The 23,461-nt window shown below is 41.8% G+C and overlaps 1 protein-coding gene across 14 annotated transcripts in view; it reads right to left on the bottom strand.

Moving 5' to 3' along the window:
* The window catches only part of DCAF8 (DDB1 and CUL4 associated factor 8), a 48,825-nt gene that overhangs the window by 22,548 nt on the left and 2,816 nt on the right, over positions 1-23,461 (bottom strand). For 11 of the 14 annotated variants that reach the window (XR_009213598.1, XR_009213599.1, XR_009213600.1 and 8 more), the window contains 3 exons: positions 6,466-6,540; positions 2,190-2,863; positions 1,100-1,240 (listed from right to left, as the gene is read on the bottom strand). Coding sequence is in view for 11 of the 14 variants with exons in the window: in XM_058439125.1 (XP_058295108.1) it covers positions 1,100-1,240; positions 2,190-2,863; positions 6,466-6,540 (890 nt within the window). In the remaining 3 variants the exon portion in view is untranslated. Of the gene's footprint in view, positions 1-1,099; positions 1,241-2,189; positions 2,864-6,465; positions 6,541-17,908; positions 18,002-23,461 lie in introns of all 14 variants that reach the window. The other 3 variants (XM_032153994.2, XM_058439124.1, XM_058439123.1) reach the window with 2 other exon arrangements.

Genomic DNA, 23,461 nt, shown 5'->3' with positions numbered 1-23,461 from the left:
GAAAAACATCAGCCATTAGAGTTCATTTTCTTTTTTTCCAGTCAGGGTCTCACTTTACCACCCAGGCTGAAGTGCAGTGGCATGATCATGGCTCACTAAAGCCTCAACCTTGTGGGCTTAAGTGATCCTCCCACCTCAGCCGCCCAAGTAGCTGGGACTAGAAGTACAAGGCACTATACCTGGCTCGTTTTTTCACCTTTTTTTTTGTTTGTTTTCCACAGATGGGGTCTTGCTATATTGCCCAGGCTGGTCTCAAACTCCTGGCCTCAAGCAGTCCTCCCATCTCAGCCTCCCAAAGTATTGGGATTACAGGCATAAGCCACCACACCCAGCAACAGTTCATTCTCGAATAAAATCAATTCCATACCCTTAAGTGCAGAGAGAAATGGTGTCCAGCTTCATTCCTTACATCTTAGTTCCTCACAACTAAAAATTAATTATCTAGTGGGTTAGGAGTAGACTTAAAAATCAAAGAAATAGGTAATTTTCACATATCCTGGGCTGCCTTGGCTAGAAAGGATACTCCAGGTCCACCTATATTTTTGCTTAGGGTTTCTAAAACAGTACCCACCTCTTTTCATGGCACAAAAGACCACCACCATGCCTATCTTAAAATGGCAGCTCTTAACTCCTTGCTAGCTGCCACCATGGATTATTTGGCCTATATTCCCAGCTTTAAATAGGGCTTCCAGAAACAGTGCTATTTGTGAACTGAGAGTTTGAGCAGGTAAGCTGAAGCTCTCACACATGAGGAATCAACTACTAGCACCTTGAAACTGTCAAAATACCCTAAAAAATCAGAATAAATGTAAAAGGTTTAGAGGGCACAGGAGACCTCAAAGATCTCCAAACCAACTATGGCTTAGCTTAGGGGCCAAATACTCTAAGTGCACGATCTAGGGACCTTTCAGACACTTGCCTTCCTAGGAGTTTAGGGTGGCTGCTTTTGCTCCTTTCTTAACTACAAATCTTAGGACTGAAAGAGGTGAGGCACGTGACCACAACAAATGTGACACAATGGGCAGAGATAAGGGAGAACCTTGGCTGAGAACCACAGAGGATTTGAATTGCACAAATTTTGGAGCAAGGTCTTACTTACCTTGTGGGACGCTCCCTTGTGCTGGGCCACACGTTTTGTATTCTTGCAACACTGTGTGGCAGACAGTTCTGCTACCCGAACCTGCCCGTCACGGGCACACATGGCCAGAGTGGAATCACCACTGTTAGGAAGAAACTTGGCCTGGGGTGTTAAGAATGAAAAAAAGGACACACAAAAGAAATGAGAGAGGTAAACTTAAGAATGAAAAATACGATGATGACCTCAACTTACCCCCTTTTCTTATATGACAGCTGGAAACTTAGCTTTCCTACTCTTGTACAGCTGGCTAAGCCCAATTTCTTCCAGGAGTTAAAGGAAAGGGAGAGAAAAAACTTCCTTTGATGTAAGACAGCATTTCAGTTGGCTCTGGAAGATTGAACTGGCACATGATAAGAGCTCAGATGAACTAGGACTGTACCTAGCAGGGGAGGAAAGGAATAGAGGAGGAAAAATCTACCTTGATTCAGAAAGCAAATATAAATTTGCCACAAAGAAAAAGGAATATAGGGGGAATGTCAGGGAAGAAAAGACAACACCCTTAGGATAAATGGCTGGTACCAGTACAGTAGATGGGGCCAAGGAGTAAAATCTTTACAGAATAATAACAGTATAAGCTAACATTTACCAACTGTTTATTAAGTACCAGTCACAGCTCTAACTGCTTAGCTTCTATTGTTACTTAATCCTCATAACCCTATGTGTTATTAGTCCCATTTTACAGATAAACTGAAGACAAAGGTAAAATAACTTGCCCAAGATCACTGAGCTAGTAAGCAGAAGGGCTACGATTTGAACTCAGGCAATTTCGTTCAAGAGCCTGTGCTTATACTACACTGCCTCCTACCAGCACACATTTAATAAGCTGCATGCACCCTACCTATGAGGCTTCCAACAGTCCATATGCTCAAGGAATCTAGGGTTGTCAAGAGTCTTTCAGTGTATTTAGGTCATTATGGGAGCCAAAGTAGGGCCATGTCCCGATACCTAATTCCTACCATAACTCACTATCAGCTCCCAATCCACGCTGCAGTTCAGATTTCTCTAACTCATGCCTGATTCTCTCAGTTGCTATTATGCTCCCTTGCCTCACCTGGAACACATTACTTTTGTGGCCACTCTCAAAGTCCAGTACTGGCTGCCGCCGCACCCAATCCCACACCACCACCTTCAGGTCATCGCTGCCACTGGCCAGCCAGGTGCCGCGCTGGTTAAAGTGCAGGGTATTGACACAACCAGTATGGCCCTCAAGCCCATGCTGCAGGCGGAAACGCTGCACAAAGACTCTTGCCCCACAGGCCTCATAGACAAAGCGGGCACTTGAACCCAGCTCCCGCTCCCGAAGGGCAGGGAGGGCTTGCCAGCGAGGTCGGGGTAGAGCTGATGTTTCCGAGGACACCCAGTCCTCTAGGGCCCGCTCATCATCTGATGAGTCCTGGTCACGGTTAGCCCGCTTGCGCTGTACACGGCGCCGAGGCTGCTCTTCTTCCTCCTCTTCTTCCTCCTCTTCCTCTTCCTCTGAGCGGTCATGGACTCGATTTTCATCATTAATGGAGTAATGACCAGTGTCCTCCATGCTGTCAGAGTCCTTATCTTCACCTGAGCTCTCTGTGTCTGTGCCTCGACTTTCTGTGCTGGTGTGGTTGGGGCCACCATCATCCCCAGTCAAGCTCAAACTCAGGTCTGAGGCCTCCACTTCAATGCCTGAGGATGTCTCCCTCCCTTCTTCAGCTCCAGACATCTCCTCTGGACTGCTAGACAGGCTTCCTGCATGTTAGTGAGGAATGGGTAGAGGAGATGGAAAAATAAAAAAACAGGAGAGTGATAAGAAGGACTTCCCAACTTAGTCTAAGAAATCATCACATCAAAAGACCAAAAAATGAACTTTGGTCCAAGTGTTTTCATTACAAATAATTACAGAGTACCCTCTGAGGGGAAATCTTGTAAAGGACAAGAAATTGAAAAGATCAAATGCACACACATAAAGTACTTCAACAAAAGCAAAGAATCTCAGGACAATCTAAGATTATATTAAGTTCTCAAGAGGTAAAACATCGGCATATTGTATAAAAGTGTGCCTGATACATCTACCATCGGCTCTGTTGTATTGGATGGGCATTTATTAAGTTATAGCAAATAATTAAACAGAATATAAAAAGAAGAGCCAACTCCAGCAAGAGCTAGCATAGCCATCTTTTTAGCAAAAGATGGAAACTAGCTGATAAAAATCACTCTTGACTTATGGATGTGGAGTTGCACCATTTTCTACTTTAAGAAAGTATCAGACCAGGCACGGTGGCTCACACCTGTAATCCCAGCACGTTGGGAGGCCGAGGCACGTGGATCATGAGGTCAGGAGATCGAGATCATCCTGGCTAACATGGTGAAACCCCGTCTCTACTAAAAATGCAAAAAATTAGCCAGGCGCCTGTAGTCCCAGCTACTCGGGAGGATGAGGCAAGAGAATGGCGTGAACCTGGAAGGCAGAGCTTGCAGTGAGCCAAGGTCGCACCACTGCACTCTAGCCTGGGCGACAAAGCGAGACTCCATCTCAAAAAAAACAAAGTACCACTACACCTTCTGTCACCTAAATCCTAAGTTTCTTCCCCTAAGTTTCTAAAATTCACTAAGAAAGGAAGCTGAAGGGGTAAGTGGGAATTGTGATTATTTGAGTGGGTTCTTGCTCACCTTTTGCTAGTAAATATATTTTGACTCACTTCCATTAGTTTGAATTTTTTAATATAATTTTTAGTCACACATTTTTAGTCTCTTGAGACAGTTTTATTAGGAAGCATATATAAAATTGATAAAAAGCTGGGCTACTATAGTGGTGCCTAAGAAGAAAGTTCAGTAAATTCTAGGTCTGCTATGCTGATAGTTAAATAACTAGGTCACTTTCATCGATCTTATCTCCTATAACTACATACTGCATTCTCTTATCTCACAACAGTCAAGTCAATTCCAATGAGAACTTGAGGAATGTTCTAGAGCCAATACAACCACAACTTCCAACCTAAGTCAAGGTGTGAAGAAAAAAAAGGGAGAATAAAGATTTTAAATGCTGCTCATGGGCCTCCTTTCCTCAGATGGCTATAAATTTTATCCTGCCAGAAGTAAAAGCTGTCAGGAAAGGCAGACCATCCAGTATGAGCTATTCAACTCCAATACCACACTGATGTTTAAGGATTCAAAGGTGGAGCACCTTATTGCCTAGTCATGTGGATTTGAGCAGTAATCTGTGAAGATCTCTGAAGCAATGTACTCTTAGGCAAAACCCAATACTGAAAAAAGATCAACAATACAAGTGCTTTGATTCAAGCAGTAACAGAAGGCCAGAAGACATAAACAGTTCTTGCAGGCCGGGCGCAGTGGCTAACGCCTGTAATCTCAGCACTTTGGGAGGCCAAGGCGGGTGGATCACCTAAGGTCAGGAGTTGGAGACCAGCCCGGCTAACATGGTGAAACCCCCATTTCTACTAGAAATACAAAAAATTAGCCGGGCGTGGTGGCATGCGCCTGTAATCCCAGCTACTTGGGAGGCTGAGGCAGGAGAATCGCTTGAACCTGGGAGGTGGAGGTTGCAGTGAGCCGAGATTGCGCCACTGTACGCCAGCTTGTGTAACAAGAGCAAAACTCTGTCTCAAAAAAAAAAAAGCCTCAACTAAGAGCACAGTATAAAACAACTGGGCTAGGGGCTGGAAGAAAAAGTTACGAAGCACAGAAATTTGAACCCAAGAACCACATTTGCTGAGCCTGTTGTATATGCTACGAAAGTTTAGCAGTTACAGTTTTTTGAAATGCAACTGGGCTTGAGCTTGGGAGTGGTGAGCAGGGACTGAAACACCATATCTAACAGGTCTGTAGAAAAGAAGAAATAAAGAAAAGAAAGAATAAAACACCAAAACATCTAGTGTTTATTGTTAAAATTATGAGTAACAAATATAGACAATTTTGGAGGCCTTACCACATTAACATAAGGGCCAGAGGGTATCACAAGCTCATCAAGAAGGCCCCAACAGTAAATCACCAAGAACTAGAGTAGGGGTTTGCAAATTTTTTCTGTAAAGGGCCAGAGAGTAAAAACCTTAGGCTTTGCAGACCATATGGAGCTCCACCACAACTACTCAACTCCAGTATGTAGAACAAAAGCAACTCATAGACACTACATAAATGAACAGGCGTGACTGTATTCCAATAAAACTTTACAAAAACAAGTGGCAGGCTGGATTTGGACTGCAATTTATAGTTTGCCAATCCTTGACCTAGCTAATGGTCAAGCTCCAAATCAATAGTATACTTTAACTCCTCTAGAACCCTGTACCTTTCAACTAAATCCAGTGAGAAATATGAACCACTTTCCTTCACAAAAGATGAATGAATGGCAGTGATAAGAACATATGGAGCAATAAAAAAGCATGTTGAAAATCTCACCTATCCTTCCTCCAATCACTTCAACTAGAATTTAGCCTGTTATCCTGACCTTCAAGGTGCTAAGGAATGCTGGACTCCGTGCTGCCCAATTATATCTATTTAAAGGCGGCTTCTCTAATTTAAAAGTTGGCTCAGAGGTGAAGCGCTGGTTAAATAACCCAGGTGGTAGTTATACTCTATTAGAATTTTTATATTCTGCCTTCAAATCTGCCCTAAATCCAGTGATTTGACACTTGGCAGCACTGGTCCTGAAAAGAAGAAGGAGGGAAAGGAAGGAAGGAAGGAAATAAATGGAAAGAAGGGAGGGGAAGTAAGGGAAGGAAATAAGGAAGGGAAAGATGTCCCACTCCTAGTTGGGTTGTAACTTCATCCCTTATGTAATCACCTTTTTTTTTTTTTTTTTTTAAAGACGGGGTCTCACTATGTTGCCCAGGCTGGTCTCAAGCTCCTGGGCTCAAGTGATCTGCCTGTCTCAGCCTCCCAAAGTGCTGAGATTGTAGGCATGAGCCACCATGCCCAGCCACGTAATCTCTCTATCAAACTACTACTTATTGTGGAAAGGGACCTCTCAATATAACTGGGAAGCTCATCTTCCCTAAAATTCCCTTGTTCCTACTAGCCATTAGATTTTATTTTTCTCCTTTATTAACAGCATTTCCTAGGTTCTGCCCATCCTTATAGCTTTATAGAACTCCAAACCACTTGACCTCTTAGAATTACAGCTCTGTTATTGATATTTTGAAAATGATCAGATAAAATGAGAAGAAGCAAAAGCACAATATTGTGCAAGGTGTTTCCTGTGTAGTTTCCTATACTCAGAACAACACAGGAAAGTTTCCCTCCCTCCACTAAAATCCAGGCCTCCACTCTATCTTGCAGGGAGGAGGAGAACCTCAGTTGATAGTAAAAATAGCTTCACCTTCATTTTGGCCCCTTACCATTAGCTAAGTCTGTTCTGCCATCTGTGCTGCTCCCTTTGCTGGACATCTTGAATGATGTTTGCTGTAGCCAGCCTGGGTTTGGGAGAGGAAGAAACCAAAACAATTAGGAAACCACCTGGGAAAAAAGACAATAGGGACAAGGAGATTTCACAATGTACAGGTTTTATCATTCTTATAAAAATGATTTGTGTATGCATGCTTAACAGGGCTTCTCAGCTTGTGAAAAGCACACCAGAAATTTTTTCTTCCCTATGTTTAAAATCCATATAATGACATATTTTTGGGGAGGTCAAGTGCCATCTCTTTACTTCACTCATTGAGTAACTGGCAGTGATTTTTCAGATGAGAAAGTGGGAACTAAAATAAATCCTGGAACAGCAGGCACATATCAAATGACAGGTACTGCAAGCCAAGAGTCTCAACTCAATACACAAAGCTAACTTCAGCATTGCCCCCTAAGCAAGAATCTTCCAATGTAAATAAGTGACATATGTATCCTCAAACTCCATTCAACACTTGTTTTTATAACATAAAGAGGTGGGTCAGATTCTGAATATCATTTTACACACAAATCAACAGATAGAAGAAATCAAGCTCTTGGGGGAAGAGATTGAGCTTTCTGTTCACTCAGATGACTAACTTCAAACCTATTATTATTATTTCTTTTTTTTTTTTGAGACAGAGTCTCACTCTGTCGCCCAGGCTGGAGTGCAGTGGCGCGATCTAGGCTCACTGCAAGCTCCGCCTCCTGGGTTCACACCATTCTCCTGCCTCAGCCTCCCGAGTAGCTGGGACTACAGGCACCCGCCACCACGCCTGGCTTTTTGTATTTTTAGTAGAGATGGGGTTTCGCTGTGTTAGCCAGGATGGTCTCGATCTCCTGAGTGATCCACCCGCCTCGGCCTCCCAAAGTGCTGGGATTACAGGCATGAGCCACCACGCCCGGCCCAACTAACTTCAAACTTATTAAAGGCACAGATACTAAGGATTATAGAGCTGAAACTAGAAATCAGGAGCACCCTATCCCTAGGAAAGAAGCTTAAGTTGTTTTGTTTCTCTTAGGACTAACAGTCAGAGTCTCTAAGCACAAAGACAAAGGTGGGGAAGAAAAGGGCAACATTTCCATTAAACCATCTCATCCCATTTCATATAATGGCAGACATCATTTCACCTAACAGCACTAGCTTTCACCAGACTCATCTTTTCTCAACAAGGAATCAGGGTATCTAACTCATTTCCTTTTATGCCACTATAAAACATTCATATTTTTTTCAGAGCCTCACTGCCACCTCCAGTAAATTCCAAAGAGCAAAGAATAATATTATTCAAATCAGAATTTTGTTAAGCCCTTTCAGTGACTTGGACAAAAGGCACTAGTAAAAAACAAAGTATAATTATGACCCCAGTCCTTGTACCCAGGCACACTGGCCTCTAATCTTTCAACAGCCCTTTCATTCCCATGACATTTATTCCAGAAGCAGCCTCATCCTTATCCTTTCCCCCACTACCCTCTACAGAAATCTAAGCTGCTTCATTAAAAGTATCCTCTGTCAAGAGACAGTAGCCCAAAGATTGTTCATAATAGGCCAAGGTGGGAATAGAAATACTGCAAGAGTGGGGCTGAAGCTGACTGAACTTCAGGAAAGGACACCTGGAAGGATGATGATGAAAGACAATGGCAACAAAAAACAGATATGTGAAGCAACATGAAGAAAAATAGTGAGGAGCTGTTTGCAATGCATTTTGTTTTCCTCCTTTTTGAGGTAGACAGTTTTGTATAGCATTCCTCACACAGCACTTGTTTTTCCCTCTCAACAGTCCTTGTTTATATTCTTTAGAATAGGAGCCTATCTTCTCCATCTAGAGTTTAAAATTATATTAATTCCTATCAAGTGGGGAAAATGCACTACTTTGTTAAGATTAATCCCAGCACTTTGGGAGGCTGAGGAGGGCGGACCACCTGAGGTCAGGAGTTCGAGACCAGCCTGAGCAACATGGAGAAACCTTGTCTCTACTAAAGATACAAAATTAGCCGGGCATGGTGGCACATGCCTGTAATCCCAGCTACTAGGGAGGGTGAGGCAGGAGAATCGCTTGAACCTGGGAGGTGGAGGTTGCGGTGAGCCGAGATCGCGCCATTGCACTCCAGCCTGGGCAACAAGAGCAAAACTCTGTCTCAAAAAAAAAAAAAAAAAAAAAATTAAAAACTAAGGTAATAAGCAGATCAGTGTAACATGAAGAACAGATCTGATGTTTTCCCACCTCCATAATCAAAACTCTTTACCATATGTTTCACCCCACTATTATCTACTCCCAGAGAATTGAAAAGCAGCTCCAGAGAACCTCTCTCAAAACCAAGCATCAACTCCTACAGGAGCCCAGACTGCCTGAACTTTTGACTCATAATTGCTCTAGAAAATACATGTGCACAGATGATAAAGGTAAGTAGAATTAAATGTCAAAATTTCTGGAGAAGGATACTCTAGAGCAGTGGTCTCCAAACTTTGATTATGAACCTCTGTGAGTGAAAACTTTGAGCAGGAACCTGATGCTCACAGGTGTGGCATGCACCTGTAATCACAGCTACTCAGAAGGCTGAGAAAGGACTGCTTGAGCTCAGGAATTCAAGACCAGCCTGGGCAGAACTGTGAGACCCTTGTCTCTATCAATCAGTCAAGGAGGCAGAGATGCTGTGCCCTAGGTGTCAAGTATAGGAGCCACTGAAAAATCTTTTCCAGCCAGGCATGGCAGCTCATGCCTGTAATCCCAGCACATTGGGAGGCCGAGGCAGGAGTTGGAGACCAGCCTGGGCAACATAGGAAGACCCCCGTCGCTACAGAAAGAAAAAAATCAGTCAGGCATATGCCTGTAGTCCCAGCTACTTGGGGTGGGTCTGAGGTGGAAGGATCACATGAGCCACATTAAGTTGAGGCTGCAGTGAGCTGTGATTATACCACTTCTCTCCAGCCTGGATGACAGAGCAAGACACAGACTCCAAAAAAATAAAAAATAAAAAATCTTTTCCATCACCAAAGAATACAGTCTTAACTTTATAAACTGAGGTCTGCAGAGAACATATTTGATCCAAATCCAAACTATCTTCTTCACTTTTCACTGTATTTCCAACAAATCCACTATTTTTACTTTGATCGACTTTCATGTAAAATCTAGTCCAAAGCTAATCTTGCTGAGGTTGGAAAAGCTGATGAGCTCACTGTCCCAGGTAGTTGGAGTTTAATTAGATTAGCTCCACTGCTCGTACTCTAAAAATAACCATAACCCCTGCCAAACTGAAGGTTAAAGAGTAACCCACTAGAGGGTGAGGAAAAAAGACCCAGGTGCCATTTTAATTTCCCTAAGAAATTCCAGTGGCCTAGATTTTTCTTGTCTTAATAAGAATAAAGCCTTAAATTTTTAACCAATTACATGACAAAATATTAACTAAAAATCAGGCAGAAAGACTTTAATACGCTGGATAAGAGTACTTTGTAAAAGAGATACCAAGTGTCTCTTGTTTAAAACTACCCGGGCTGCTCTTTTCCTCTAATATGATGAAAGATCTGCATAAGAGACTACGTAGCCCTTGTCCGGAGTATCCTCTTACCCAAAATGCTTGGGGCCAGAAGTGTTTCAAATTTTTGAATATTTGCAATATACCTGTTGAGCATCTCAAATCAGAAAATTCAAACTCCAAAATGCTCCAACGAGTATTTCCTTTGAGCATCAAGTTGGCATTCAAAAAGTTTCAGATTTCAAAGCATTTTAGATTTCAGATTTTTTAATTTGGGATGCTCAACTTGTACCAGAATAACTGAACATTCAACTGCCAAAAGAAAAAAACTAAAGAACCTCAATCCATACATTGTACAATATACAAAAGCTAACTCAAAATGAATCACAGACCTAAATATAACTTAAAACAATACAACTTCCAGAAGAAAACAAAGAAAATAATCTCTGTGACCTTGGGTTAGGCAACAATTTCTTAGGATAGGACACAAAAAGCACATACAAAAAAATTAATCAGTTGGATTTATCAAAATTAATAAATTCTGATAAATCTGAGCGGTGGTTCAGGCCTGTAATCCCAGCACTTTGGGAGGCCAAGGCGGGTGGATCACCTGAGGTCAGGAGTTCGAGATCAGCCTGGCCAGCATGGTGAAACTCCATCTCTACTAAAAATACAAAAATTAGCCAGGCGTGGTGGCACATGCCTGTAGTCCCAGCTACTGGGGAGGCTGAGACAAGAGAATCACTTGAACCTGGGAGGTGGAGGTTGCAGTGAGCCAAGATAGTACCACTGCACTCCAGCCTGAGTGACAAAGAGAGACTCCATCTAAAAAAAAAAAAAAATTAAAATATCTCCAAGAGATACTGTTACAACAATGCAAAGACAAGCTACAGACTGGCAGAAAGTATCTACAAAACACATATTTGATCAAGGACAGTAACCAGAATATACTTTAAAACTGTTGCAATGGGCCAGGGCCGGGACGCAGAGGCTCACGCCTGTAATCCCATCACTTTGGGAGGCCGAGGTGGGCAGACCACGAGGTCAGGGGATTGGGACCATCTTGACCAACATACTGAAAACCCCGTCTTTACTAAAACACAAAAAAATTAGGCAGGCGTGATGGCGCGTGCCTGTAATCCCAGCAACTAGGGAGGAGGAGGTTGCAGTGAGCTGCGATCGCGCCACTGCACTCTAGCCAGGTGACAGAGCAAGACTCCATCTCAAAAAAAAAAAAAAACTGTCACAACTAAATAATTATCACGAGCCAGATGTGGTGGCTCACACCTGTAATCCCAACACTTTGGAAGACTGAGGTGGGAGGATCACTTAAGTCTAGGAGTTCAAGGCTGCAGTGAGCTATGATCCTGCTACTCACTGCACTCCAGTCTAGGCAATAGAGTGACACCATCTCAAAAAAAAAGAGGGTGGGTGTGGTGCCTCACACCTGTAATCCCAGCACGTTGGGAGGCCAAGGCGGGCGGATCACCTGAGGTCAGGAATTCGAGGCTGGTCTGACCAACGTGGTAAAACCCCATCTCTATTAAAATACAAAATTAGCTGGGGGTGGTGGCACATGCCTGTAGTCCCAGCTACTCAGGAGGCTGAGGCAGGAGAATCGCTTGAACCTAGGAGGCAGAGGTTGCAAGTGAGCTGAGATCGCACCATTGCACTCCAGCCTGGGCAACAGAGAGAGACTCCATCTCAAAAACAAACAAAAAAAAGTACTGTAAATAATAATCCCTTGAAAAGATCCTCAACATTATTAATAATTAGGAAAATATAAATTAAAACCACAATGAGAATCCATTAAACACTTATTAGAATGGTCAAAAATTGTTTAAATAACAAAAATTTACTTTATTAAGTACTAACAAGAAGTAGAGCAACTACAACTCATATACACTGTTACTAGAAATGCAAAACAGTATAGTTGTTTTGAAAAAAGCAATTTGGCAGTTTCTTATGAAGTTAAATATACACTTATCATACAACTCAGGAATCCCACTTCAGCTTTAGGAATTTATACAAGAAAAAAGAGGCTCAGACCTGTTATCCCAGCAATTTGGGAGGCTGAGGTGGGAGGATCGCTTGAGCCCAGGAATTAAAGAACAGCCTGAGTAACACAGCAATACTCCATCTTTAAAAATAAATAAATAAAATAAATAAGAAGGAAAATGTATGTCCACAAATTAAAAATACCCTGTAGGTGAATGTTTTAATAGTTTTACTTAAATTCATCAAAAAACTGGAAACAAATGTTCTTCAGCTGGGTCATGGATAAACAAATTGTGGTAGGTCCACACAATGGGATACTACTGAGCAATAAAAAGGAATGAACTATTGATAGAAGCAACAACATGGACAGATCTCAAGTATGTTATGGTAAGTGCAATAATTCAGACTCAAACAGCTATACAATATATGATTCCACTTATAGTACTTTCTGGAAAAGATAAAACTATAGGAATAGAGGGATCAGGGATTGCCAGGGCTTGGGGGTAGGGGAATGAAACTGACTACAAAAGGGCATGAGAAAACTTTTTGGAATGATGGAAATGTTCCATGCCCCAATCACGGTGGTGTTACGTAACTATGCCTTTGTCAGAATTAAAAGAATAGGCCAACTCAAAAAAGGATAAATTTTACTGTATATAAATTATACCTTAATAAATGTGGCCTAAAAAGAGAGAATGCAGGCTGGCGCAGTGGCTCACGCCTGTAATCCCAACACTTTGGGAGGCCAAGGCGGGCAGATCACCTGAGGTCAGGAGTTCGAGACCAGCCTGACCAACATGGAGAAACCCCATCCCTATTAACAGTACAAAAAAATTAGCCGGGCGTGGTAGTGCATGCCTGTAATCCCAGCTACTTGGGAGGCTGAGACAGGAGAATCGCCTGAACCTGGAAGGCGGAGGTTGCGGTGAGCCAAGATCACGCCATTGCACTCCAGCCTGGGCAACAAGAGCGAAACTCTGTCTCAAAAAAAAAAAAAAAAGAGAGGATGAGAGAAGAGTGATGGGGGAAAATCATGCAAATTGTTAAATGACATAATACCATTAAAAACACTAAATTCTCAAGGCTGTGATTAACAGAAGTTGACAAAAATGGTCAATATATCATAGCAAATGAGAGAATAATGTCCAGACTTCTCACTTGAAAACGAAAGTGCTGAAAGGATTTTTGCTGCAACCAAGACTGCCTGTGTGATTTATCAGCGACCACATTAATGGCAAGATGAATCCTAAATACACAAAAAGTCTACAACCCTATTGTCTTGGTGATAACTAAGAATAGCAGAAATTTAAGTAGCTCAAAGTTGTTCTTCTGGTTGTACTATTAATTTGTATGTTTATGCTCTTTATTTTTTTTTAATTTCTCTGAAGTTCATTTTAAATCCTTTGGTGTTTAGGGTCTATAAACACTGGTCTGACAACTACCTTACCTTAAGCCCTATCAAAACATCAACATGTAAATATTATTATTGTCCTTGATCCCTTTACTAAGACCTGAACTCAGTCTGTCAAATCTCATGGTTTATATAATCCCAGCATTCTCTCAAACCAGTGCCTGTCTCATTCTGCTACTCAAGTGCCCAACTCTCCTACATAAACACCCATATTTAAATGAGACAAGGTTTTAGAATTTCCTCTGAAACTAGAAGGTGATGAGAAAATACTTCAATTATTATTAAGAGAGAGAGCCACACAGTCCCAAGTTTCTCTTGGGAGGACAGATGTCCCATACCACTCATAAATGAGCAGCTGTTCAGGGTTGATCTCCATCCAAAGTACAAATTTGCTTTTCTAGGTCCCACAGTCCATCTGGTATCAACTAGTTCTACTTTCTCCACCTCCAATTTTTGTTTCCAAGATGAAATGGCTCATTTTAACTTTATTTTACTTTTCTTAATATTTCTCCTTCACAAGAAACACTTCTCCAAGCCTACTTTCCTGACTCCTACTGCCTGCCACACTCTAATAGCATAGTGGTTTTGCAGATTTTTTTTTTTTTAAGACAGGGTCTTGCTGTTGTCCAGGCTGGAATGCAGTAATGTGATCTCAGCTCACTGCAGCCTCGATCTCCCAGGCTCAAGTGATGCTCCCACCTCAGCCCCTCCAGTAGCTGGGACTACAGGTGCATACTGCCACACTCAGCTAAATTTTTTGTATTTTTTTGTAGAGATGGCGGTGGGGAACATGTTGCCCAGGCTGGTCTCGAACTCCTGGACTCAAGTGATCCACCTTCCTTGGCCTCACAAAATGCTTGAGATTACAGACACGAGCCACTGCACCTGGCAGTATAGTGTTTATTAATCAGAGAACCTCAGGCACTGAAACTCAAAGGATGACCCCAAAGAGGCTGAAATTCATTATATAAAGCATGTTTATGGTATGTAGGACTTTAGTTCTGGGCTATTTTCTATTAAGTACTTGGAGGGGTCGAACATATGACACTGTCTCCTCTGGTAGGCTGGACAGATGAGCAGAAAGAAACTGAATGTTTCTGTAACAGGAAAATTAATCTCTATTACTACTGTGCTGAAGATTTGACAGTACAAACAACCCAACTGCAGAGAGGCTCTAGCACATAGACTCTAGCTGGGAGTCTAGGCTACTCATTTTTATACAAATCACAAGCCTCTGGCACCACCCAGTGGCCTATCTGTAAGCAAACATGCTGTTACACAACAGCATTGGTACCAGGCAATATAGAAGCTACAAATATAAACAAGGCAGTCACAATCCCCTTTGTAGCCAATTAAACAATTAGGAAAAATGAGTGATACAAGAGATAAAAGTATCAATATCATTTTTTAAAAAGATAAATAGAACGCTGTTGTGGCTGAACAGAGGAAAAGATTATCTTTAGTTTCAGGGAGAAAGGAAATGCTTCCATGGAAAATTAGTTTTTAAGATGGGCTTTAAAAGACAGGCAGGATTTCAATGGGTAGAGATGAGAAAGACATTCCACAGGACCAGAGCAAGAAAAGATATGGAGGTTAAAAACCTGACACAGTCAAGAAACATATACGGGTAGTCTACTTTGGCTAGATGGTAAGGTATAGTTGATTAGTTAAGAAGTATAATAAAAGCTTTGTTGTTGCGGGGGTGCTGTCAGGCAATCAGAGAAATTATTTTGTCAAAGATAATAAGATGGACTGAAATGAAGGAAAAGGAAAGAGAAATAAGTTTAAAAGCTATTATAGTTGCCAAGATAAGAAGTAATGAGGGGCTGTCTTGGGTTGATGGCAAAGGGAATTAAAAAGGGAGCAACATGAGAATCATTGTAAAGGTAGATAATGTTTAACTCAATAAGCAGTTACAAAGCTGAGTTAAGAAAGACAAGTTCTTAGTCTGACGCCCAGAGAAAATCAAGTGACACAAATGAGAAGCTGGCAGGTGGGATGAGAAATTATTCTGAATAAATTTAAAATCTAAGCCGACATGTTAGGAAGGTAGTGACAAATTTAAGTTTGGAACTTAAATAAAGTAAGGCCAGAGATACAGACTTGTGAATTATCTGTACAGAGAAACTTCAAAATCAAACACCTTGTAAATCATACCTCACTAAAACAAACAATTAGGTACCTAAGAAGGCTCTGGGAGAGGAAGTTCAAGGGAAGAATCTTGAGGAATACTTATCCTTAGAGAAGAGAAAGGAGACCAGAGAGAAAAATTGAGAAGAACGAATAATCAAAATTAAATATCTGGAAGTCAAGAATAAAAAGGTTTCAAGGTGAGGACAGGCTGGGTGCAGTGACTCATGCCTGTAATCCCAGCACTTTGGGAGGCCAAGGCTGGAGGATCGCTTGAGCACAGGAATTTAAGACCAACCTGGGCAACACTGGGAGACCTTGTCTCTACAAAAAATTTAAAAATTAGGCCGCGCACAGTGGCTGACGCCTAAGTGACGCTGGTAATCCCAGCACTTTGGGAGGCTGAGGCGGGTGGATCACCTGAGGTCAGGAGTTTGAGACAAGCCTGGCCAACATGGTGAAACCCTGTCTCTACTAAAAATACAACAATTAGCCACACATGGTGGCATACGCCTGTGATTACAGCTACTCGGGAGGCTGAGGCAGGAGAATCACTTGAACCTGGGAGGCAAAGGTTGCAGTGAGCCAAGATCGCGCCATTGCACTCCAGCCTGGGTGACAGGGTGAGACTCCATCACAAAAAAATAAAAATAAAAAAAAATAACAGGGTGTGTTGGTGTACATCTGTAGTCCCAGCTACTTGGGAGGCTGAAGTGGGAGGATCACTGGAGTCCCAGAGGTCGAGATTGCAGTGAACTGTGATCGGGTCACTGCACTCCAGCCTGGGTGACAGAGCAAGTCCCTGTCTCAGAAAAACAAACAAAAAAACCAAGAAGGTAAGGAGGATAGTTCATGCTTCCAAAAAATACAGAGAACAGTATACTGTCAAAAGGCTGTAAGAGTCAGAACAGCTTTTTCCCTGGAATTATCTCAGAGATTGAATGGAACGCTCATTTTCTCTCTAGTAAATAATCAATAAAACACTAGGATTCAGCTATCTCTTAAGTCTATAAAAATTATTTCCTGGGACGGATGCGGTGGCTCATGCCTGTAATCCCAACACTTTGGGAGGCCGAGGCAGGTGGATCACGAGGTCAGGAGTTTGAGACCAGCCTGGCCAACATGGTGAAGCCCCGTCTCTACTAAAAATACAAAAATAAGCTAGGTGTGGTGGTGCATGCCTGTAATCCCAGCTACTGGGGAGACTGAGGCAGGAGAATCGCATGAAACTGGAAGGCAGAGGTTGCAGTGAGCCAAGATTGTGCCACTGCACTCTAGCCTGGGCCAAAGAACGAAACTCTGTCTCAAACAAAAAAAAAATTGTTTTCTTTAAAAACTCAGTAGCTTACCAATATAGCATAACTATGTCTAAACAATGCAAAAATGTTTTTATTCCTACTGTCATCTGAATAATTTATATACATATGTTTATAAGAAATATTTAATTCTACCTTTCAGCTTCATCACTTGGCTTTGAAAAGCCCTGTTTTTTTTTTTTTTTTTTTTGGCCAGGTACCATGGCTCACGCCTGTAATCCCCACACTTTAGGAGGCCAGGCCGGGCGGATCATGAGGTCAAGAGATCAAGACCATCTTGGCCAACACGGTAAAACCCCGTTTCTACTAAAAATACAAAAATTAGCTGGGCATGGTGGCATGCGCCTGTAGTCTTAGCTACTCGGAGGCTGAGGCAGGAAGACTGCTTGAACCCGAGAGGGGAAGGTTTCAGTGAGCCAAGATCACGCCACTGCACTACAGCCTAGTGACAAAGACTCCATCTAAAAAAAAAAAAAAAAAAGAAAAAAAGAAAAAAGAAAAGTCCTGTTTTTAAAGATGGCATGTGTTATGAAAGAAAGAAAAGGGCTTTGGTGTCAAACAGACCTGGGTTTGAATTCTACCTCTACCACCTGCTTTTGAGTTTTTCTTTTGTAAAATGGGATAATATTACCACCCTGCAGGAATTTAGAGGATTAAAGATAACGTATGCTAAGAGCCTGTTTGTACATAGTAGGCATTTATATTGTTTTTCTAGTTTCCCATCTCTATACCAGACTACATTTCCTAGAAAAGCCTGGACTTCTTTACCACTCAGCAATGATTCTCCAAACATCGTATATAATATAGGACACAGTTCCAAGTCTATGAAATCTGCTTACCCTTTCTCTCTGGTGTTTTAAAGAATTCAGAGAGCTCCGTTAATATCTTCTTTCAAGTATTCATGTTCTACGAACTGCAGTAAGGCAATCTACCCAGGAACCCACGATATAAGCCTCCCTAAGTTTTTCTCCCTAATTTTTAAAATAGATTTTTTTTACTATTATTATTGTAGAGACGGAGTCTCACTATCTTGCCGAGTGGTCTAAAACTCCTGAGCTCGAGTAATCCTCCTACCTTGGCCTCCAAAGTGCTGGGATTATAGGCATGAACCACCACACCTGGCCTCTTCTCCCTCTTAAAGGTTCTGAGGATACCCAAGATGGAAGACTGCAAAGCAATCACCATGGATAATGATGAGGATTCAAACTATGAATAAGGAACTTTGTTCCTTCTTTGAATTAATGCCTTCTCTCCCTATTAGTAACATAAAATGCCCAGTGTTTACAGTTTACTGGCTTTAATTCCTTTTTTTTTTTTTTTTGAGACAGGGTCTCACTCTGTCACCCAGGCTGGAGTACAGTGGTATGACGTTGGCTCACTGCAACCTCTGCCTTCTGGGTTCAAGCAATTCTCCTGCCTCAGCCTCCCAAATAGCTGGGACTACAGGTGCATGCCACTGCAGCTGGCTAATTTTTGTATTTTTAGTAGAGACAGGGTTTTGCTATGTTGGCCAGGCTGGTCTCGAACTCCTGACCTCAGGTGATCCACCCGTCTCGGCCTCCCAAAATGCTGGGATTACAGATGTAAGCCACCGTGCATGGCCTCTGGCTTTAATTCTAATAACAGTATTTCCGACTATGTCAGGAATGCACTTTAACCCTTGAGTGTTAATTTTCAGCAGCAGAACTAAGCAACTTTTTTTTTTTTTTTTTTTTAAAAGACAAGGTCTTGCTATGTTGCCAGCCTGAAACTCCTGGGCTCAAGCAGTCCTCCCAACTCAGCCCCCCGAGTAGTCGGGATTACAGGTACATGCCACTGCACCTGGCTAAGAGAACTTTCTATAAAAACATCCAGGACCATTTACTTCAATTTAACTAATTCTTAGGGAAATCTACTTTTCATTTTGTTTCCATCTCAATTTACGTTTACATCAGAAGTCTGTTGCCATTAACAGTTTTTGCCATTTATATTTCAAATTTTTCTTAGAGAGGATTTAAGATGAAAAAATGATGCTCCCAAGGTACAACTTACAATAAAACATTAAAGAGGGGCTTAAAACATCAAGAAGTGCCTTCCTATAGGTTACATTAGAAGAAAGGGTCTAATGTTGGATCCTAAGTAAGGTTAACAAAACATACCTGGTAATATGGCAATGATTAAAGTACACCAGAGGAATACAGTCACTTGACTACCATTAGAGGTAAACCCTATAGTAGCTTTCCAGATGGCTAAGAAAAAACCAGGAAGAAAAAAAAATGGCACGTGAGGCAAATATGTATGCTTCACTTTAGAACTTGGCCAGACTTCCTTAAACAGTATCTTCAGAGGATAAACAGCAAATATCTAATCTAAAATGTTTGCAATGACCCAATCCACTAGACATACTATTAATGTATTTCATTAATAAGGTGCCATCTTTGTCATATTAATTATTCCCCAATGCTCTATTGGCAACCTCAAGGCAGCCTCCGTTCATTAATTTATCTGTATCGTAACACATTCCTGGGGTTAGGTGGTACTTGAGAAATCTGGCTTCTGGCCCAGGAACTATGTCCTGTAGAGGTAGAGATAAAAGAACTGCTACAAAGAAGTGACTAATTCATAAAATTCATCACTCACTAATTTTTGAAAAGCTTTCAAAGACTTTCTACTCACTCCAAGAGCAGAATGACTAAATCAATAAAGAGCAAGTAGCCTCCTTTTCTGACTGATTTTAACAGCAGTGACGTTTCTTGGGTACATTTGTAAAAATAAAAGATGAAGTTTTTAATATTACTATAAAGCTAATCTAAAACTCACTGGCTTTTGGCTTTAAAATGAAAATATACAAAGTCACTACCCCATGCCTATTGCTGATTCAATTAATTCAGTTGCCTGCGTTCCAAATAAGTGAGGGTAAACAGCAGATTATCTTAGCTCACTGATAATCTGCTTTAAAAAAAAAAAAAGCTAATTCAATCTCAGAGACTTAAAAACTAACTCTAACACCAATGTTATGCAATAAAAATTCCTGTTTGGATACTGTTATTTCTCTTTTATAACCTGGATATTTCCTAGACATGTTTAGAATAAACTTTTATACAGCAGAAATAATGGAGTATGAATCTATCTACTGAAAGCATTTTAATAGTCACTTTATGATTTTAAAAGCCTATAACTCACCTGATAGAATACAAGACTTAGAGCACGAAACTCAAGATCCCAGTCTTTCACAACAGGGTGCGCTTCTATACAATGTCTCCTACTAGAGTCTGTTTGCTTTTAAAATGCCAGTATTGTTTTAAACTGGCAACAAAGAGGCTGCTTTCTTTCAGCTCTCTGTAGACAAGCTTCTGTCTTAGGTTGGTCCTACTCAACACTAAGGACCATGGCACTGGGACTGATTCTTTTTTTTTGAGACCAGGTCTCACTCTGTTGCCCACTAAACTGCAGTGGCACAATCTCAGCTCACTGCAGCCTCTACCTCCTGGACTCAAACGATCCTCCCACCTCAGCCTCCCAAGGAGATGGGACTCCAAGTACTTGCCCCATGCTTGGCTTTTTTTTAACTTTTTGTAGAGACGAGGTCTCAATATTGCCTAGGCTGGACTTTAACAACTAGGCTCAAGTGATCCTCCCACCTTGGCCTCCCAAAAGTGCTGGGATTACAGCCATGAGCCAGCCACACTCAACCTGGCAGACTGTTACACATTTAATTGACTGCACTTAGCAGGGTGCAGTGGCTCACGCCTGTAATCCCAGCACTCTAGGAGGCTGAGGCAGGAGGATTGCTTGAGCCCAGGGGTTCGAGACCAGCCTGGGCAATATGGTGAAACTTCATCTTTACAAAAAATGCAAAAATTAGCCAGGTACGGTGGCATGCACCTGTAGTCCCAGCTACTCGAGAGGCTGAGATGGGAGAATCACCTAAGCCCAAGAGGTCGAGGTTGCAGTGAGCCATGATGGTGCCACTGCACTCCACCCTAGGTGACAGAATGAGATCCTGTTTCAAAAATAAATAAAGGGGACTGCACTTTAAGAGGTTGGTGGTGGGAACTAAAAGGTCACAAGCATTCTTAGCCTCCCACTCCAACCATCCTAGGAATACTACCTAATAAGATGTCACAATTCTTAAGTAAACACCTAAAACCCTGGAAATATAAAAATATCTTCAAGCTGGGTGCTGTGGCTATGCCTGTAATCCCAGCACTTTGGGAGGCCAAGATGGGAGCATCACTTGAGACCAGCTGGGCAAGTAAGACCTCATCTCTTTAAAAACAAAACAAAACAAAAAAAACAACCAAAAATTAGCTAGGTATGGTGATATGCCTGCGGTCCCAGCTACTCAGCTGAGGTGGGAAGATCACTTGAGCCCAGGAGTTTGAGACCAGCCTAGGCAACAAAGTGAGACCCTATCTCTACAAAAATCATAAATAAAAAAAAAACTTTAGAAAGATAAAAAGTTTACAGTGTGGTCCACAGACTAGAAATACTGATTTATTCTACATAGATGTCACCTGGGGATTCTCACCCAGCACATAAGGAAATAAACAGTCTAAGTTATCCTTCTTTCAAAGTATTTCCTTTTCTCCTCCCAACCTTTCCTTCACCCGACATGGATCTTCAGAGTTCATGAAAACACAAATGATACAAATGCAATCTCAACCCACCTCACCACTACCCTGGAGAATCCTTACCTTACAATGGAGAATTCAGACCCTGGATGATGGTAATGAAAAGTTCATCAAACCTAAAATGGTCGGCCGGGCGTGGTGGCTCATGCCTGTAATCCCAGCACTTTGGGAGGCCGAGGCGGGCGGATCACGAGGTCAGGAGATCGAGACCATCCTGGCTAACACAGTGAAACCCCGTCTCTACTAAAAATACAAAAAAATTAGCCGGGCATGGTGGTGGGCGCCTGTAGTCCCAGCTACTCGGGAGGCTGAGGCAGGAGAATGGCTTGAACCCGGGAGGCGGAGCTTGCAGTGAGCCGAGATTGCGCCACTGCACTCCAGCCTGGGCAACAGGGCGAGACTCCGTCTCAAAAAAAAGAACAAAAAACCTAAAATGGTCACTGGTCTGAATGACACAGCTGCTTTCATTGCAATATTATCAGTACTTAATTTTCATGTGCCCTTGCCAAAAAGATATGAAAGAAAACCCAACAAAAGGTTTTAAACTCTTCATCTGTGCTGTCATATTATTAAGATGGTCCAGCTGTGGAGCTGAAAAAAGAACTCTTCGGCAGGGCACGGTGGTTCACACCTGTAATCCTAGCACTTTGGGAGGCCAAGGCGGGCAGATCACAAGGTCAGGAGATCGAGACCATCCTGGCCAACATGGTGAAACCCCTCCTCTCCTAAAAATACAAAAATTAGCTGGCCATGGTGGCACATGCCTGTAATCCCAGCTACTCGGGAGGTTGAGGCAGGAGAATGGCTTGAACCAAGGAGTCGGAGGTTGCAGTGGGCTGAGATCACGCCACAGCACCCCAGCCTGGTGACAGAGCAAGACTCGTCAAAAAAAAAAAAAAAAAAAAAAACCTCTTCATTCCTAACTCCCTAGCCCTGATTCACTTAAAAAAAAAAAAAAAAATGAGACTTTTTCCTCATACAGTTCTTTGATAATTTGTTGATGAGGATCACTGTACAGCCCAACAAGAAGGAAAAAATGTATTCCCTTCATGGTAAAAAAGGAAAGTATAAAGGGTAATTGCAGTGGAGGCAAACAACATTGTAGCAGAAAGGGAAAGAATTACAACACGGCCAACTCTGATCAGGTGTGCTAACAGAGAGACCAAGAAGAAGTAACCAATGAACAAAACAATTTACTGATGTTTAAGAATACATTTTGAAATATACATACACCAATATCTAATATTCTCTGTCCTCTGGTTAGGAATCCCCACCAAGGGGTTCATGTTCAGAAGACAACTCTAGGTGGACACTTACAAAGGACACATCTAAGCTGACCAATTAAAAATCAGTTGGGAAAATTAACCAGAAAAATGTGTTCTAAGGCAAAATGTAAAAGAAGCATAAATTAATGTATAACTTATTCAAAGCTATATCAATGATGTGCAAAACAAAGCATTTTTTGAGTGTGTACCACGTGTTCTTAGATTACCAAGAGCTTTAAATAGATTCCCTATAATACTAACAATGACCCTGGGAGGTAAGTGGTATTATCACACTTTTAGAGTTGTGGAAATTAAGAGTCAGAGAAGTTTAAGTAACTTGCTCAAGGTCACATGGCTAAGAAATATTAGTCTAGTATTTAAAGCTTAAAATTAAATTAAAAGTCTGTCCAATCTCTAAAGACTGTACTTTTCTCTTTATATCTTACGGATACACATATACACCATCACTAATAATTTTATTCCAGTCCATAATGAGCATTTTCTAATTCAGTCATCAGATGGAATAAAACCCACCAGTGTCACTCAATCTTTTCCTACTACAAATCATAAAGATACTAAGAATCGGCCAGGCCTACCTTCCCGTCACTTAGCTTTTCTGTCACATGCCATGAGCCTCTAGTCTCTGCTACCAGAAACCTGAAGGCCTCACGAAAACTGCATTTATAAGTATGTTCTGACTCCCTTTTTGGCACCAACCCATGCTGCTGAATGCCCAGGATGTTTCTTCT

This window comes from Hylobates moloch, unplaced genomic scaffold, assembly GCF_009828535.3.
Source record: "Hylobates moloch isolate HMO894 unplaced genomic scaffold, HMol_V3 SCAFFOLD_5, whole genome shotgun sequence".
Lineage (NCBI taxonomy): Eukaryota > Metazoa > Chordata > Mammalia > Primates > Hylobatidae > Hylobates > Hylobates moloch.
This window is presented reverse-complemented; position numbering and strand designations above follow the sequence as displayed.